This window comes from Bos grunniens, chromosome 17 (genome assembly GCF_055505025.1).
Source record: "Bos grunniens cultivar Pamir isolate PY7600 chromosome 17, Bosgru_T2T1.0, whole genome shotgun sequence".
NCBI lineage: Eukaryota > Metazoa > Chordata > Mammalia > Artiodactyla > Bovidae > Bos > Bos grunniens.
Window position 1 is genome coordinate 6249464 of NC_141181.1, and position 18132 is coordinate 6267595.

At 48.0% G+C, this 18132-nt stretch overlaps 1 protein-coding gene across 8 annotated transcripts in view; it reads left to right on the forward strand.

The window, feature by feature from the left end:
• The window catches only part of GATB (glutamyl-tRNA amidotransferase subunit B), a 103219-nt gene that overhangs the window by 57830 nt on the left and 27257 nt on the right, over window positions 1-18132 (forward strand). For 4 of the 8 annotated variants that reach the window (XM_086346334.1, XM_086346335.1, XM_086346329.1 and 1 more), the window contains 4 exons: window positions 4057-4170; window positions 7708-7792; window positions 8782-8826; window positions 11063-11252. In XM_086346334.1, coding sequence (XP_086202460.1) covers window positions 4057-4170; window positions 7708-7792; window positions 8782-8826; window positions 11063-11252 — 434 coding nt within the window. Of the gene's footprint in view, window positions 1-4056; window positions 4171-7707; window positions 7793-8781; window positions 9490-11062; window positions 11253-18132 lie in introns of those variants that run through there. The other 4 variants (XM_086346336.1, XM_086346331.1, XM_086346333.1 and 1 more) reach the window with 2 other exon arrangements.

Consider the following 18132-nt stretch of genomic DNA (forward strand, 5'->3'; position numbering starts at 1 on the left):
AGCAAGTGAGGTCCTATTCAAGGTTCTCAGAGCTCAAAAAAAGTTCTCTCCCAAATACTGAAATGGGGTTGGGCAGAGCTCAGCATACTTGGCAAGTTTTCCTTTGAGCTGAATGGGCCTTTCAGATGATTCAGTAGATTAGTCCTGTTCAGACAGAACTTTAGAACTTGTCAGGAACCTACTGTGAGACCAGTCTGCTTACTGATTTCTCAGGCAAGTACCAGGGTGTGAATTCATTGAGCAGTTACCTTGTGCCAGAGTCAGCTCTAGGTTCTGAATAGAGCAGTGAGGAAGAGAGTACGTATTCACGAGACAGACACATACATTAACAAATAAGACGAAGTAGTTTAATAGTTACAGTGGTAAGTGGGGCTTCCCGGGCGGTGCAGTGGTAAAGCATCCACCTGCTGGTACAGGAGACATAAGAGATGAGGGTTCAATCCCTGGGTCGGGAAGATCCCCTGGAAGAGGAGGGCATGACAGCCCACTTCAGTCTTCTTGTCTGAAAAGCCCCACGGACAGAGGAGCTTGGCGGGCTGTTACAGTCCCTAGGGTCGCAAAGAGCTGGACACGACCGAAGCGACTTAGCTCATGGCACGTAGTGAGAAGTGCATTAAGGAAGCACAGAAGGTACCGTGATAAAGGATACCGTTGGAAGGCGAGGACCTCAGGAGAACGCTCCAAGGCTCCAGCCAGCGTCAGCTAGAGGGTGAGCACCCAGCCAGGAGCCCAGGCCACGTCCTGGAAGTGAGGGAAAGTGTAGAATGTGCCTGCAGGTATTAACACCAGCGGTGCAGGGAGAGTGCCAGGAGCAGGGGGCTGTGCCTCAGGTAAGACTGAAAAGGTCAGAGGGCTAAACCACAGTGATAAGACCAAGATAAGTTTGGATTTCATTCCACAGTGGGAGGTCACAGAAGGGTTTTAAGCCGCTGAAAGACAGAGTCAGATGAATGTTTTAGGAAACCACTGTGGGTGCTCTGGACCACGGGTTTCAGCAGGGTACGAGTAGAAGCAGAGCCCGGGTAAGAAGCCTTCCCAGTAGTTCAGTGGAGGTGATGCTGGTGTGGGCAGAGCTGGTGTTCGTGAGGATGGACAGGTCAAGATAGGTGGCTTCGAGGGGGTTTTTAGAAACAACAGGATTGGTTAACAGGCTGATGTAGAAGGCAAGAGGCAGGAAGAGGTCACGCTTGAGGCACAAGGTGGTGGCGCCGTTTGTCGTCACTGGGAGGCTGAGGACAAAGATGGCTGTGCGGATGGGCAGATCCTTTAGTTGGGGAAACTGACGCGCCCCGACCGCCCCCGTGGGGAGCTGAAGGAGAGGTCAGAGCAGGGGTCTGGGCTGAAGTGAGAAGTCTAGGGATTGTCAGAGCAGCGGTGGTATTTAAAGCCACACTCCTTTACAGAGAGCGCACAAGGATGGGAACAGATGATAGAGACGTGGAAACGAGCTCAGGAGCCCGGAGGAGACCTAGAGAGTGATGGTGCCAGCTGCTGAGAGCGGTTGGCAGGTTACGTGCTGCTGGTGTATCTAGCGAGGTGAAGGCACAGCATGTCTGGTGTCCGTGTGTCCGAGGGATTCGACGGCCAGGGCCTGTTGGTGACTTTGGCAAGGTGTTTTCGGGGAGATGGGGGCAGAAGCCAGGCTGACAGGTTCAGGAGTGACTGAAGGGTGAGATCGTGGAGACTGTGTGTCAGCAAGCAAACAGTATTTGTTTGAGAGGATTTGCTGAAAAGGAAAGCAGAGACTAGCCGGATGATGGACAGAGAATTGCGTTCAAGGGAGCAGGTCTTCAGGTTCTGTTTTTAGTGAAAAATACTGTTGCATACGTATACATACAGGGGCCATGAGGAAGAAAATTAACAACTGGTATGGAGAGAGGAGAGAACTGAAGGAATGGTGTCCTTGGAAGGAAAGAGGGGTGGGGATTCTACACTTGGGCCCCATTCTCAAAGGCCTTCTCTCTGGTCTTAAAGATAAGATGAATTCCGAATAGGCTGCGGTCCTGAGCGTGTATTCCGGTAACTCGGAGGAGCACCAGTAGAGGTGGGGAAGAGAAAGTCCCACTCGTGTGGGACCTTGAAGGCTGAGCCGAGGTTCAAGGAGGGACAATACCAGTGATGACCAGGGCACGTGGGGACCAGCGGCAGGCAGGGAGTGAGCGGTGGAAAGCGCTGGGGCGCGGTGGCCAAGGCCAGGGGAGGGCTGGTGAGTGCTGGGTGGAGGTGGGACACCGGTGGGAGCCAGCTGTGCACGTGGTCCAGCGCTGATGGATGCTGCAATCCTGTGGGAGGACACGGCCAGAACGGAGGGAGGGTGTGGCTGGACGAGGAGGGGTCGCCGCTCCGACGGCAGGGTGGGATGCCAGGGTGGGATGCGAGCCCTCAGGCAGGGAAGGCAGCGGGGTGGGGGGGGGGTGGGGGGAGGGGTGGGGGGGGATGCCGAGGCAGGGGTCGGCTGCCAGGGACGTTTGTGGGAGGAGCTGACAGGATGTAGTCAGAGGACTAAGCAGGGTCCCCATAGAGAGTCTGACGGTATCAGAAGTCACTGGGGATTCTTGAGGCTCAAGGAAGCACACAGTGTCTACAGGGGCTAAGAGGTTTTTGGAGAAATGGGAGAAGTAATAGAGACACAGAGTCATTTCTGGGCTAAAAGGTGGCTTTTCCCTGCCTGTCAGCATGGGTGGCCCTTGGGGAGCGGCAGAGTGGGAATGGTAGAGAGCCCTTACAAGGGTCTCTTTCTCTAGGCGTGGAATTTATTCATGCTATTTTATTATTTTAATATGCTTTTACTTTTATGAAACCTTAGAAAAGAAATTTCTTTTCTTAACTCATCAGCACATTCAGGTTTGACAGATCCTTTTTAAGTTTAAAGACTTGCCTAAGAAAAAAATCCAGCGTTTTGTCCGTTTTTGTTCTGTTTTAAATATTGTAAATAAAACTAGAGAATAGAGAATTCTAGCTTTACTTTGCAGGGTGTGAAATGTGTTGATTTCTTCTCTTTGTCTCTTTTCCTCTTGGGATTTTGCTTCCCTTGCCTCCTCAAGAGCCTGTTAGTCATCTCACAAACTACCTATTTCCTTAGGGGTGACTGCTGCCAAAGTGGGCGGGGATGGAGGCAGGGTTCAGGGTCAAAGAAAGTTCTCCTAGAGTGAAGGCTGCTGTCTCTGGTCCCCATCCCCCACCCCCCACAGCACTGTCTGCTGTGGCAAACCCCTACAGCCGTCAGAAAGGATTCAAGTCCTGTTTGCAGAAGAAAGAAATTATTACAGTACCTGGAAGAAGGAGGAGGGAAAAAAGCCCACGTTTCTGGCTTGTGCCCTTGAGCTGTAAATTCTCAAGGACTCTCTTATAAATCTCCTGGAATCGCTGTTGGAAATCCACATTTCCTCAGAGAGCAGTGTAGGGCTATCACATAACAATTTCTGAGGCCTTCCCCCTAACCCAGCTCTGACACTTTGAAAAAAACTTCAGAATAAAACTTCAGAGTAAACCTCCATTTTAACAGTATTGTTTTTCTTATTTGGCACAAAAGAAATTAGATTTCCCCAGATGGTATATCCAGAATTTCTTCTGTCTTCTACCTGTGTACAAGTGCACAGAAATATCCCTGCACACGTGCACACACATCCCGCAGATGCCTTAGGACTGTCAGTCTTGTAAGTGGGCAGAAGTACCAGCCGTGAACTTCAGGACCAACCTTACCTCCTTTGAGTGTGTGTGTGCGTGTGTGTGTGCGTGTGCACGCGTGCACCGCACACTCTTGTGCACGCTCAGTTGTGTCCGACTCTTTGTGACCCCATGGACTGTAGCTCACCAGGCTCCTCTGTCCATGGCATTCTCCAGGCAGGAATACTGGAGCGGGTTGCCATTTCCTATTCCAGGGGATCTTCCCGACCCAAGGATTGAACCCATGTCTTCTTCATGAACCCATGATTCTTCACCACTGACACCATGGACATCAGCTAGAGTCAGATATTGCTTGCACTCTCTTGCCTTAAAAAGACCACATTCCCGCAGAGAATTTCTAAAGAGTTGTCTTTTTTTCTCTCCTTCCAGAGGGCCAGTTAAGAGTGGATGCCAATATATCTGTGCATCGCCCTGGGGAGCCTTTAGGCATTCGAACCGAAGTGAAGAATCTCAACAGTGCCCGATTTTTGGCCAAAGCTATAGGTGAATGTCAGCTGTTACTCCTCATATACTTCTTTGTAGCAGCAACTTAATGACTTACACCCACCCAACTTAATGACTTACATGGTAACATCTCAGCTTCAGGGTTTTGTGGGTTGGGTGGTTTTCTGCTGGTCCTGCCTCGGCTCTTTCATTTGACTCTGGGGAGCCGGCACTCTGCTGAGATAAAGAGTCCAAGAGGACCTTACACGCTGGGGCCTTGGTGCCAGACATCTGCTGGGCTTCTTTACCCATGTGGGCTTTCTGCTTTCTGCTTAGCCCAGCTTTCTTATTTGGCAGAGGTGGCGTCCTAGGAGGATGAAGGCAGATCCCTCAAGTCGTCTTCAGTCTTTAGTTCTAGAATTTGCACAACATTTCTTCCAGTACATTCCATTCAAAACAGGTTCAAGGGAAGGGGGAGGAAATAGACTTCACCTCTATGGGAGGATTTGCAAAATTCTGTAACTCTGTTTTTCCATGTACCACAACCAGTCTGAACTGTATAATGTTGTATTTGTTATAGATTAGCCACAATTTGACCTAATTGGTCATTGTGTTTTTCTGCTTTTAACTGTTTTAACTAACAGATTGCTTGAAAGTGTTAGTCACTCAGTCATGTCCGACTCTTTGCTACCCTGTGGACTGTAGCCTGCCAGGTTCCTGTGTCCATAGAATTTTCTAGGCAAGAATACTGGAGTGGGTTGCCATTCCCTTCTCCAGGGGATCTTCCTAACCCAGGGATTGAACCTGGGTCTCCTGCACTGCACATGGATTCTTTACCAGCTGAGCCACCAGAGAATAGGTTGCCTAGGCCTGTGTAATCAAGTAGTGATCTTACTGGAGCACATGCTGTGGATCTCTCAGTGTGGACAGATGTATGCTAGTAATAAAAGAGAAGAACTGCGCAAGCTCAGCAGCTGGAGTGGTCCATAGAAGATGATCACTGTGAATGTGAGGGGCTGACATCTCAGAAGGATGACAGTACTCTTTAAAAGCAAAGGTGTCTAAGAGGAAGAGACACAGAAGGGAGGAAGTGGAGGTGGAGGTTAAGGTGCATCCTTCAAGGTACACAGAGCAGGGGCTGGATGAAAGTGGCGTCCCAGCCCAGAGGTTCACCAAAGGTTCAGTAGGATGCTGAGTGTTAGAAGGAGGACAGGTTTTCTAGTCTTGGATAACACTTTTTATCCTGAACCTGAAATAATCAACCAGCCTTAATGAAGACACTGTGACTCTATACATTTTCAGGAAAAAGGCATTAACATGGTCAAGGGCCTCAGATACACAGCTGTATCAGTAACCTCAGATATGAAGATGACACTACCATTATGGCAGAAAGTGAAGAGCCTGTGGATGAAAGTGAAAGAGGAGTGAAAAAGCAGGCTTAAAATTCAACATTCAAAAAGTGAAGCTCATGGCATCCAGTCCCATCACTTCATGGCAAAGAGATGGGGAAAAAATGGAAACAGTGAAATACTTTATTTTCTTTGGCTCCAAAATCACTGCAGATGGTGACTGCAGCCATGAAATTAAAAGACGCTTGCTCCTTGGAAGTAAAGCTATGACCAACCTAGACAGCATATTGACAAGCAGAGACATTACTTTGCCAACAAAGGTCCATCTAGTCAAAGCTATGCCTTTTCCAGTAGTCATGTATGGATGTGAGAATTGGACTATAAAGAAAGCTGAGTACTGAAGAATTGATGCTTTTGAACTGTGGTGTTAGAGAAGACTCTTGAGAGTCCCTTGGACAGCAAGGAGATCAAACCAGTCCATCCTAAAGGAAATCAAGCCTGAATATTCATTGGAAGGCCTGATGCTAAAGCTGAAACTCCAATACTTTGACCACCTGATGTGAAGAACTGACTCATTGGGAAAGACCCTGATGCTGGGAAAGATTGACGGCAGGAGGAGAAGGGGACGGCAGAGGATGAGATGGTTGGATGGCATCACCGACTCGATGGACATGAGTTTGAGCAAGCTCCAGGAGCTAGTGATGAACAGGGAAGCCCAGTGTGCTGCAGCCCATGGGGTCACAAAGAGTCGGACACAACTGAGGGACTGAACTGAACTGATGGTCAAGGGGATGACATATAGGATGTATAGGGGAAGCTTCCCGCATAAAGACGGCTAATGAGGGTGGAGTCTTCTGCTTGTGAGAGGAGATACTGTCCGTGTATCTGAGGCTGCGAAAGGTCTGGGCCAGGAGAAACCCTTCCAGCTCAGGTTGGTGAAGTTCGTGAAGCTTGGAACGAACCGAAAAAAGTTCCACTTCGCCTTGTAGATGAGTGTCCTGGAGCTCATTATTGTAAGAGGTGGTGATTGGAACTTAAACAAGCCACAAGATTTTAGGTAGATTCATCCCAGATGAATTTGAAGGCTTTGGCTGCCCCTAGCCTTCTGTTGTCCTATGAAGTATCCTGTGGAGCGGCAGTCGGAGACAGAACTCTACCTGTGGTCGGGCTGGGGCTGGAAGAACCTGAGCTTCCCTGTTACAGGCTTAAGTCCCCAAGCCTGTAATTTTTCCACCCAAATTTTCTCCTTACATCAGACCTTTTAGCCATCCTCTTGGGGTTTGTTGCTTTTTGTCAGCTCAGATAAGAGTCAGGATTTGGGTGAGGGCAAGAGGAGTACGTTTTAGTGGGGACTTAAGGAGGGACGGGGAGAAGGCAATGGCACCCCACTCCAGTACTCTTGCCTGGAAAATCCCATGGACGGAGGAGCCTGGTGGGCTGCAGTCCATGGGGTCACTAAGAGTCGGACACGAATGAGTGACTTCATGTTCACTTTTCACTTTCATGCATTGGAGAAGGAAATGGCAACTCACTCCAGTGTTCTTGCCTGGAGAATCCCAGGGACGGGGGAGCCTGGTGGGCTGCCGTCTATGGGGTCGCACAGAGTCAGACACGACTGAAGCGACTTAGCAGCAGCAGCAGCAAGGAGGGAGGGAAAGCTTAGGCTCTTTTCATACGGAAGCGTGGCAGCTGAGGCTGTGTTCCGCTAACCACTGCTGCCTTGCTCCGTGGTGAGGGAGCAAGGCGTAGAGCAGTGGCTCTTCATCATTGGGGGCCATAGATCCCTTTGAATATACAGTGGACGTTCTGGATCATTTCTCCAAAATCTGTGCCTAGGCACACAGCCACATTTGTATATAATCCCAGGAGATACCAAAACCCCCTGAATCCTGCCCATGGGTCCTGGGATAAACACTCTTTGATAAGCAAGGTCCTAGACCTGGAGTCGCTTGTCCTCAGCATTGGCCCTAGCCCTTCTGCCAAGCTGTGTGCTTGTGTTCTGTACTGGGTCACGTTAATTGCTCTAAACCTGGGTTTGCTCAAAAAGTGAGAGAGCAGAGCTTCCTAAAAGACCCTTCCCACCAATGTTATTCTGTGATGGCAGCAAGAAGAAGAAATACAGCATCTATGGAAAGAATAATTATAAACAACTCCCTTGATTATTTTTTGACCTAAAGATTGAAAGAGTTCCAATTATTGCTTAACTGGAAAAAGGAATCAAATATGACACTAAACTATTTTTTTTTAGACTATGAAATTCAGAGGCAAATCAATGAACTTGAGAATGGAGGTGAAATTCTGAATGAAACTCGCTCGTTTGATTTCAAGCTTGGGTAAGTTTGCATGACAGCATCTTGAATACAGGTCGGTGGGGCTCCGCAGACCAGCCGTATCACCATGAAGAAGGTACCTAGCTTCTCTGCAGTCTGGTTTCCTCATTAGGAAAACGCCATGCCCCACAGGATGTGATACACCATCCAGGGCTGGTGACAGATTTCACTTGACTGAATAGACTTGGAGTCTTAGATCCTGGCCCCTCCCTGGATTCCAACTTACCTCTTTTGTGCCAAGAATTTTGACTTCCTTAAATTCTGTCAGACCTGCCAGTTTCAGCTTAGAAGTGGAAGAAAGCTTGGAGCTGGCTGTAGAGATGTGTTTATCTGTTCAGATATCTCTGAGTCTTAACTTTCTGATTCTTTGTTCCCCGGTGGCTCAGACAGTAAAGAGTCTGCCTGCAATGCAGGAGACCTGGGTTCAGTCCCTGGGTCAGAAACATGCCCTGGAGTAATGGCACCCCACTCCAGTACTCTTGCCTGGAAAATCCCATGGACGGAGGGGCCTGATGGGCTGCAGTCCATGTGGTCACTAGGAGTCAGACACGACTGAGCTTTTGACTTCACTTTCACTTTTCACTTTCATGCATTGGAGAAGGAAATGGCAACCCACTCCAGTATTCTTGCCTGGAGAATCCCAGGGACAGGGGAGCCTGGTGGGCTGCCGTCTATGGGGTCGCACAGAGTCGGACATGACTGAAGCGACTTAGCAGCAGCAGCAGCAGGGGAAAGGTTTCAAAATCCTGGAGTTTGAGCTGGTTAAATGTTGGAAACATTGAAGCAGTTTCTTTTTCTTCTTTTGAATTATCATGCTACACATGTGTCTTTCTTTAATATCATTTCTGCCGCATATTCAGGAAAGTGTCTCCCACAGACGGCAGAGGAGCTTGAGTCCCCTGGTTCCCCTGTTGGTAGTGAACCCCTGTCTGCATACACACCAGCCTTTGCTGCAGTGCTTTTTAAAATGTTCTCTCGTTTAACTGTCACAGGTGCACCGTGCCGATGAGAGACAAAGAAGGAAAACAAGACTACAGGTGGTTACTCCTCTCGTCAGAAAACTGTTCTCTGTTTGGCTGGTATTCCAGGCCCACTTACAGACCAACACAGTGACCCTGGGTGGCCTTTAGGAAGCACTTTCTGCTGTCGTCATTGCACAGTGGGAGATCCAGGGTTCCTGGTTTATGTGTGTACTGAGAGGAAGAGTATTTTGATTTGGGAGCCTTGGAGACCTTATTTGACAGGATTCAACGGTTGGAAAACACTTAGGCGCTCACCTCGTCAGAGCTGTCATAACTGAGCTGAGAGGATGGCCATTGAGGGGGGACCCAGGCTGTTCTCATGCTTACTTTCAGTGACAAATTCAGTAACGCAAGGACTGTAAGAAGGTAGAAAAAAGAGCTGTATATGCTAATGCCAGTTCCCGTCACATCTCAGGTAATACCGTTTAACAAGTTAGACTTACTATGAGATCCAGAAATAAAGCAAATGAGAAGAATAGCTTTGAGGACTTCCCTGGTGGTGTCCAGTGGCTAAGATCTAACCTTCCTGTGCGGGGAGGAGGAAACATCGAAACAATGATCCCCTGATTGGCGAACCAAGATCCCATGTGCCTCAACAGCCAAGAAACATAAAGCAGAAGCAATATTTTAACAATTTCAATAAAGATTTTTAAAATGTTGCACATTAAAACAAAGAAAGGAATAGCTTAGGGTAAATTGAGCCTCTTATTTCTTCCCCTGTTTATCAGACTGCAAAAGTGAAAAGTCTAAGCAACAAAGTGGTAGAGGTTGGCACTTGGCCTTGTGAAGTGCAGAAAGATATGAGAGTAGCCATTGCTGTCGATGAGGAACAAATAGAGCATCGTGATTTAGGAAGGAAGCAGCTCATAAACCCTAAGAGTGGCCGTCACCTCAAGGACGCCCCTCATGTGTCTGTCTCAGTCACCCTTGCTCTCATTACAGTGACCTCTCTGGGTTCAGTCTGTTCTTCCCAAGAAACTCCTTTGTTTTCCCGTGTGGCCCCCGCTGCGTTGGTGCTGCTCTCTCGCTGAGCGTGGCTCTGGCTTTCAGCAGAGTCGGTGGCTTCAGGTTGCTCCCCCAGGTTAATAGATGAGGTTTGGGCAGCCTCCCTTTGCTTTCCTCTTGCCTTCAGAAGTCAGGCTGATTCATAGCACAGATTTGGCATTGAGGTGACGGGTTGCTTGCATTTCTGATGTATCACCTGGGAGCCACCATTTATTCTGCGTAACCCTGCTTCTGCATAAACCCTCTGACAAGTATGGGCAGAGGGAAAGATGTTAGATGCTAGAATAGACAAAAGGGAAGGACACCTTAGTTTGACAAGAGCTGATGCAGTGACGTAGCGTCCGCATTTTTTTTAATTGACTTTTTTATTGCAGTTTTAGTTTTCCAGCAGAATTGAGTGGAAATTAGAGTTCCCATATACTTCTTGTTGTATGCTATATACCCCCTCCCCGCCCTGACACACACACACACACGGGTTTCCTCTTATAACATCTTGTATTAATGTGTAATGTGGTAAATTTGTTACAATTGATGAACCAATATGACACCTTCCTAGTCACTGAAGTCCATAGTTAACCTTAGGGTTCACCCTCATGTCGTCTGTTCTCTGGGTTGAGCAGACGTGTGATGATGTGTGTGCACAGTTACAGTGTCACACAGGATGGTTTCACTGCCCTGAAACCCCGCTGTGCTCCCCTGTTCATCCCTCCCTCTCCTACCTTCTGCATTTTATTGGGTTGGGCCAAAAGTTCTTTTGGGTTCTTCCATCAGATGTTATGGGAAAACCTGAACAAACTTTTTGGCCAACCCAATATTTCGCAAAGTCCATTTATTTATTCCAGTTCTCAAGAAAGAAGGTTTCCATTTCATAAAAACTGCTAAAAATACTGAAAATCTTAGTGGGTGAAGTCATCTTTCTTCCTAAGAAGTAAGTTGCTCTTATTTGGCTCTTTTTTCCAGTCTGTGTCTTGTTGTGAATATGCACTTATGCCAGGGTGGCATCAGCCCTGTGCCCCACGCCCTTTTCACGCAGTGCTCGTTTATGAGCACAGAGAGCGCTGGATGTGGTGGTTTTGACCTTACATTTGTACAAGGACTAGTTCCTGGAAAAGCAGGAGACTTGATGTGGGACTTCAAAAAATATTTGTAGCACAGCATCTGTAGACAGACTTTCACACTGACTGTAGGTTTGTCTCTTCCAACTCAACCCTGTATGGAGAGTCAGCCGTCTCCTCTCTGCACCCAGGTTCATGCCGGAGCCCAACCTGCCCCCGCTGCTGCTCTACGACTCAGGGTCCCTCCCCTCCGGCGCAGACCCGCAGCAGGTGATCAACATCGACCAGCTGCGGGAGCGGCTCCCCGAGCTGCCCCGCGTGACTCGCCAGAGGCTCGTGCAACAGTACGGGATGCTGCCCGAGCACAGCTGCGTCCTGCTGGTGGGTCCTCTCCAGAGGCTGCGGTTGGCCCACTGGGCGGGTGGGGGGCTCCGGGTGGAGTGCGACAGCTGCAGTGTGCCCAGAATCAGGCGCGCTCACCTTCCTCACCAGCCTCGAGGGTGGATACGCCTCTGAAGACCCACGAGGTGGGCTCCTCTCAGTCATTTCTTGTGTGTGGACTTGCAGAGCTGCTCACAGCAGCCATGGAGGCTTCTTGAGGACAGTCCGGATGTTCCAGATGGCTGTTCACTTGTCTCTGTGCAGGACAAAAGGAAATCAATATATAGGCTTTCTGGATGTCTGGCGGTGTTGAACCGTGCCAGGGTCTGGCAGGAAGTTGGGTTCTCACAAAGCAGACAGTTGTTTTACCGACTGTAGAAGAAACGTTTATTCCACACGAAATGCTGCAAACTCTGACTAAACGCCTCGGTCCTTGGAGGATACCTCTGAAGGGGCCATTAAGAACCTGACACTGTGGAGATGTGCTCAGGGATTTTCCATCCTGTCTAGGGCTGCGGGGCTCTGCGGTTCCGTGGGTCATGGCCACATTAAAGTGGCCCGGCACCCGTGAGAGTGGCGTGGCATCACAGTTGTCTTCTGCTTGTCTGTCAGGGAGGCTGTGCGGAGTTTCTCCACGGCGTCTCTCAGGGACAGGCTGTCTGCTGCACTCATCGCGTGGAGCACGGGATCTCTGGGAAGTCTGGGCTGTTGCATTGTGATTGAGCGGTAGCTGCAGGGATGTTAGGATATTCATATTTGTGTGTGTATTTATACACTTAAGTGACAGAACCCTGCCATTTCTGGTATGTGGTAGACGAGCAAATGCTTATTGAATGAATGAGTCTCTGTTTTATCATCCCTAAATCAGCTCATTTGAAAAGAATCAGAGAGTATAGGAAACTCAGTTTTGTCAGATCGACCTGGAGAAAACACATGTGTGCCAAAAGTCTTAAGTCAGTAGGCGTGTGTATGAGACTCACAGGCAGCCTTGTTCACCGCGTCAGACACGGTAGGTTCTTCTCTCACACTGCAGGCCAGGCGGCTTCCCGCCTCCCATGGACTGCTGCTGTATCTTGCTGACACCTCTGTGGCGACTGTGTCGGTGTATTCTAATTCTTTATTACTTGGTGTGTTTTGTTCCGGCAAGGACTGTCTCATCCGCTCGCCATGTTACTCGGTGCCGGTCAGCACTGCTGAACGCCAGGCCTGTGTGTGAACTAGCGAGCCGCTTGCTCAGAACACCTTTTAACCTGAAACTTCTTAGAATTCACACACTGTTCCCAAGTTGATTTAACAAACCTAAATTTTAGTCTCACACACCTTCCCCACCATCTTGAATTTCCAGCCCACTTGAAATCAACTTCAGACTGAACGCTGAATGCTAAATTCTAGTCCTGCGTTTTGTAATGTATTTGCCAAATTCTGTAAGGATGAGAGAGGGCACAAACGGAGGCCTCTCAGCCCCAGAGATAGTGTTCACCTCCAGCAAGTTCTCTGAAGCAGACACATGTTCATGTCTATGTCCCAGGCTGCACTTCTGTATCCTTCAAGCGCCTCAGCCGCAGAGGCCTTGGAGAAATGTTTGCGGAGGGTGGCAAGTGAGTGAGTTTCTGGTTTTTCCATAGTTTAAGGCCCTGTTTTGTTGTTGTTTGTTGTTATTAAGTCACTAAGTCGTGTCCAGCTCTTTGTGACCACATGGGCAGCGTGCTAGGCTCCTTTGTCCTCCACTGTCTCCCAGAGTTTGTGCAGATTCATGGCCACTGAGTTGGTGATCCTATCTGACCATTTCATCCTCTGCCACCCTCTTCTCCTTTTGCCTTAGTCTTTCCCGTCATCAGGGGCTTTTCCACTGAGTTGGCTCCTGGCTTCAGTCATGTCTGACTCTTTGTGACCCCATGGACTGCAGCACACCAGGCCTCCCTGTCCATCACCAACTCTTAGAGCTTACTTAAACTCATGTCCATTGAGTCTGTGATACCATCCAACCATCTCATCCTCTGTGGTCCCCTTCTCCTCCCACCTTTGATCTTTTCCAGCATCAGGGTCTTTTCTAGTGAGTCAGTTCTTCACATCAGGTGGTCAGATTATTGGAGCTTCAGCATCAGTCCTTCCAATGAATATTCAGGACTGATTTCCTTTAGGATGGACTGATTTGATCTCCTTGACTCTCAAGAGTCTTCTCCAGCACCATAGTTCAAAAGCATCAGTTTTTTGGTGCTCAGCCTTCTTTATCTCACATCCACACATGACTACTGGAAAAACCATAGCTTTGACTATATGGACCTTTGTCGGCAAAGTGATGTCTCTGCTTTTTAATACCCTGTTTTGGTTTATGATACCTTTCCTTCCAAGGAGCAAGTGTCTTTTAATTTCATGGCTGCAGTCACTGTCCACAATGATTTTTGGAGCCCACGAAAATAAAATCTGTCACTGCCTCTACGTTTTCCCCTTCTATTTGCCATGAAGTGATGGGACCAGATGCTATGATCTTAGTTTTTTGAATGTTGAGTTTCACATCAGCTTTTTCACTCTCCTCTTTCACCCTCATCAAGAGGCTCTTTAGTTCCTCTTCATTTTCTGTCATTAGAGTGAGCTTCCAGATGTATAAGCCCTGATTATAGAAACTTATTTTTGTCTATTCACTTCAGCAGTTTTATTAGCATCTCTATGCAGCAGGTACTGAGACGGGGACAGAGACACTTGTTTGATTTGTTTTCTTTGCTTTCCAAGAACATGTACATATGACACCTGAGCTGACAGCCCCAGAGCAGATTGCAGCAGATAGTAGATGTATGACGCAGGCCAGGAGCCCAGAGGAGGCAGTGATAACCTTGATGGGACAAGTGGGGAACACTCTCAAGGAGGTGCTGGCTTTTAAGCCAGTTTTATAAGAGCTTTATTTATTTATTTTTTTTGATATATTAAAACTGTGCTTATTTTTGTAGCTTGCAGATAATGTATTAGGTGATTTATTTTGCAGTATGTGGTTTTTTTTTTAATGGCTAATACTTGAAATTTTCAAGACAAATGAGAAGAGAACTAGTAATACGGAAGGAGGATGATTCAGATGATTTCTTTTCCTGAAATCAGGCACCCTGAGCTCCTGATGACTTAGTAATCATTGGAAGCCGAGTTACTCATAACATACCCGAAAGCGGTATGTTCATGTTTTTTTCCTGACTTCCTCAGAAACACAACAGATTGCCGAGAAGGGCAGATGCACCAATCTAATGAACCATCTTTCAATTTAAAGAGTGCCTGGGAGTATTCATTAAATCAGTAGTGTGGTGGAGGTGTGCTCTGCAGAGCTCTGACTCCACGCTCCTGCCTTTGGGTCACTGATTAAATTAAACATTAAGCATACAGTCCTTACTGGTAACGCAATCCTTTACCCATGAATGGTAAAAAAAAAAAGAAAGAAAGAAAAACAACTTCAGAGCTTAACTGTTATCTTTAATTTTTTTTAATTGAAGTAGAGTTGATATACAATGTTATTTAAGTTACATAGGTACAATATAGTGATTGACGGTTTCTCAAGGGTGTATTCCATCTACCGTTGCTGTAATAGTGGCTGTCCTCCCTGTGTTATACAGCTCTGCCCTTGTCGCTGTACTGTGTGGTGAGCACTGAATTGTGTGGTAATAATTTCTCCCTGGCATTTACAAAACTCTAATATAGTCTGTCTTAGCATCCACCACAAAGTCTGGCGCACAGTAGGCATCGGCGAACAGATGGACAGATGAGTGGATGAATGGGATTCTGTCACAGTACTCACGAAGCCCTGGGGAAAGCAGTGTTCCTGATAAAGCGTCCCTGTTTCCCAAAGTCAGGTATATAAAGCACCCTTTTGACAGCCCAACAAATCAGGGTGGTACCTGTGTTGCCGAGCTTGGCGGAGAGAAGCCTGGGGTTTCTGCCTCAGTCAGGCCATGCGCCGTGACCGTGTCCCTGCCTCCTAAAGAACTTGTTTCTTCAGGACCTTGGAATCAAGCGTGCATTCTCATGTCACCTCTTAAGCCCACCTGATAATGCCCTCCCACCGTAGCCTGTGTGAGTGTTTCTTCCTCATGAAGTGTATCATGTTGCATCTGGAGCTTCAGCCTAGTGAGCTCCCCTTTTTTTCCTCTCTGTGTCAGACTCCCAGATTTCTAACCTCATTTGTCAGGAGTAAGAAATGGACGTGTGGAGGGTGAGGTCGAGTCATTAGGATTCTAGGGGAATGAGAGGTCCTAGTAGCATGGCGAGTCCTTCTCTGAGTCAGTGTGTCCAGGAGTAACTGTGAGAACGGTCATATATGCAGGTGCGGTTTTTTTAGCAGATGATAAAAGGTGATTTCTGTGGGGATGTCTCTTCCTAAACCCTGCTTTGCTGAACAGGGAATCCAGATGAGTTGTCATTGGCCCCATAGGCGGCTCAGGGTCAGTCAAGGCCGATAGCTAACAGCGGGTTCTGTGGCTCACAGTGGACCACTTTCTAATCCAGTCCGTCCTCCCAGCACCCCCTGCGGTGGTGCCGTCCGTCTCCCCGTTTTTCTGGTGAGGAAGCGCCACCTCTGAGGTTGAGAGTGAGCCACTGAGTGACTCCGTCAGGCCTGAGGGGAGCTGACTCCAGGGCCCAGCCGCTCCGCTTCTGAGCTCCTGCCTACTTGGACAGAAGTGGGCCCCAAGGCCCGCTGAGAGTCCTGTTTCAAGCTCATTGCTGTTTTGAGTCACGGAATAGAGAAAACAGTTGTTTACTTGTGTGGGTATTAGTACTTTATCCAGCCCCACTAAGGCTTCATGAAACAAAGTCATAGAATGTCAGTCCATTTAAACCTTTTTCCCACCCCTCTCGGTTTTTAAGATGTCAGCCTGCCCTATAAATAAACATAAGTGCTGTCTGCTAAATTTAGTGAAAATCAGGCAACTCCAGTGGAAAGCAGAAATTTTGTTCATTTTCCAAGTAGAAAGAAAAGCAATGTAAGCTCTCCCACAGTTCTGTTTATTTTGTTTCTTAGACTTTGTGCCTTAGCTACTTGTCCCAATCTGACGGAACATTTGAGAAGGGCCTCCACCTAGTGTATGGGGTTTGTGGGACAGTTTTGCCTGATGCAGTTGGTGAGAACGCATCTGAGCTCTCTGGTGGCAGATTTCGGTGTCCTCTGCTGTGAGAGATTTCAGTGGAGGAATGGGCCTAGCAGCCCCAGTTCAGCGTCTCCTGAGAGCCTGCTGTACTCACCACAGTGCCCTGTGTGTGCGCTCAGCCGTGTCCCGACTCTTTGCGACCCCGTAGACTGTAGCCCGCCAGACTTCTCTGCCCGTGGGATTTTCCCAGCAAGAATACTGGAGTGGGTTGCCATTTCCTCCTCCAGTAACCTGCTGTTTTCAGATGTAAGAGTTTCATCTTTTCTGTGTTATGTTTAACTCTCTTGAGTAGCCCTACAGGAAAGATTAACACACTGAGACAGATGCTTTTTCTATTTTAATATAGTTGATTTACAATGTTCTGCTCACTTCTGTACAGCAAAGTGACTGTCACTTTGACAAAGTTGTACACATGTATACCTTCTTTTTCATATTCTTTTCCATTAAGATTTATCCCAGGACATTGACTCTAGCACCCTGTGCTGTTCCTTCAGCAGGGCCTTGTCGTCTGTCCGTTCTGTGTGTGATAGTTGTCGTCTACTGACCCAGACGCCCAGTCCATCCCTCCCCAGCTCCCTCCTCCCCTTCGGCAACCACATGTCAAGACAGACACTCTTGACTCCAGATCTCACCTCTGATGGTTGCGGGCCAGGGGGGCACTGAGAAGGTTCCTGAAGCTGTTCCTTCCCCAAAGGAAAGAGGAGGGGAATGGGACACTCGGCCCCAAAGATGGCAGGCACAGTAGTGCCTTCACCGAGCCTAAATACCTGCCTGCAGCCAAGCAGACAACCAGGAACATGCTGCTCCCAGGGAAAGGGCAGCAGATAGCTGCTGACACATCCAGAGCCTCACAGGGCAGAGCTTTGGGGACAGCCTACTCGAGGCCCAGTGAGACTGTAGGGAGATACAACTGTGACCCTCCAAGTCAGTGACTTCTGCCGCCTCGAGTCTGTCTGTCTGTGTGCAGTCTCAAGATGCGTGGTTTATTTGAACAACTTCCTTGCCCAGCCAGTTAGTCCCCATTTAAAGCCATAGTCTTTTGTTTTTGGTGTCATGGGAAAGGGTAAGTGTCTCCAAGAACAGAGAGACAGGAGATATCATGACGAAGGCTGGTTGTCAGATGGATTGTTTTCTGAGTTTTGCTCGGGGTCTCCTGTTAGCTTGAAATGGCCTGGTTTTCTGTCTGGATGAATTGCCTATAAAATAATTTCCCATGACAAATATCTGTATATCCCATAGGTAATACTACTTTAAAGCTAATAACTAAAAGAGCATCTGCAACCTTATTGACTAGTTTTAGACCGCCCAGACTTAGAAGACTCACCGTCGGACCACAGCTGAAGGAAAATCCATTTGGTCAACATTGTCGCTCGGCATTTTTGAGCTCCATGCAATTTTCAGAATTGATTTTATTCTTCATTTTATGAAATCACATCCAGTGCTTGCCAACTTAAGGGTGCTTTCACACTCTGTGCACAGAAAAAATAACCGATATTTTGTTCCGGTCAAGTCGAATCAAAAGACACGTCTTCCAACTTGACTCCTGCAAAACCCACAGTTATTTCATTTATTTCAAGTGCAGGCACCAAGGGGCTTTCAGAGGTGGGATCCACCAGGCACAGAGCCATCTGAGCGCCCGGCTTGGGGACTGTCAGGGGCTCTGTCCCCAAGCCCACCCTGAAGCCTCATGTCCTGTCTGGGCTGGTTTCCTTTCTGGGACAGTTAACAGAAGACCGCTGTTGAGTTACACAGGTTTC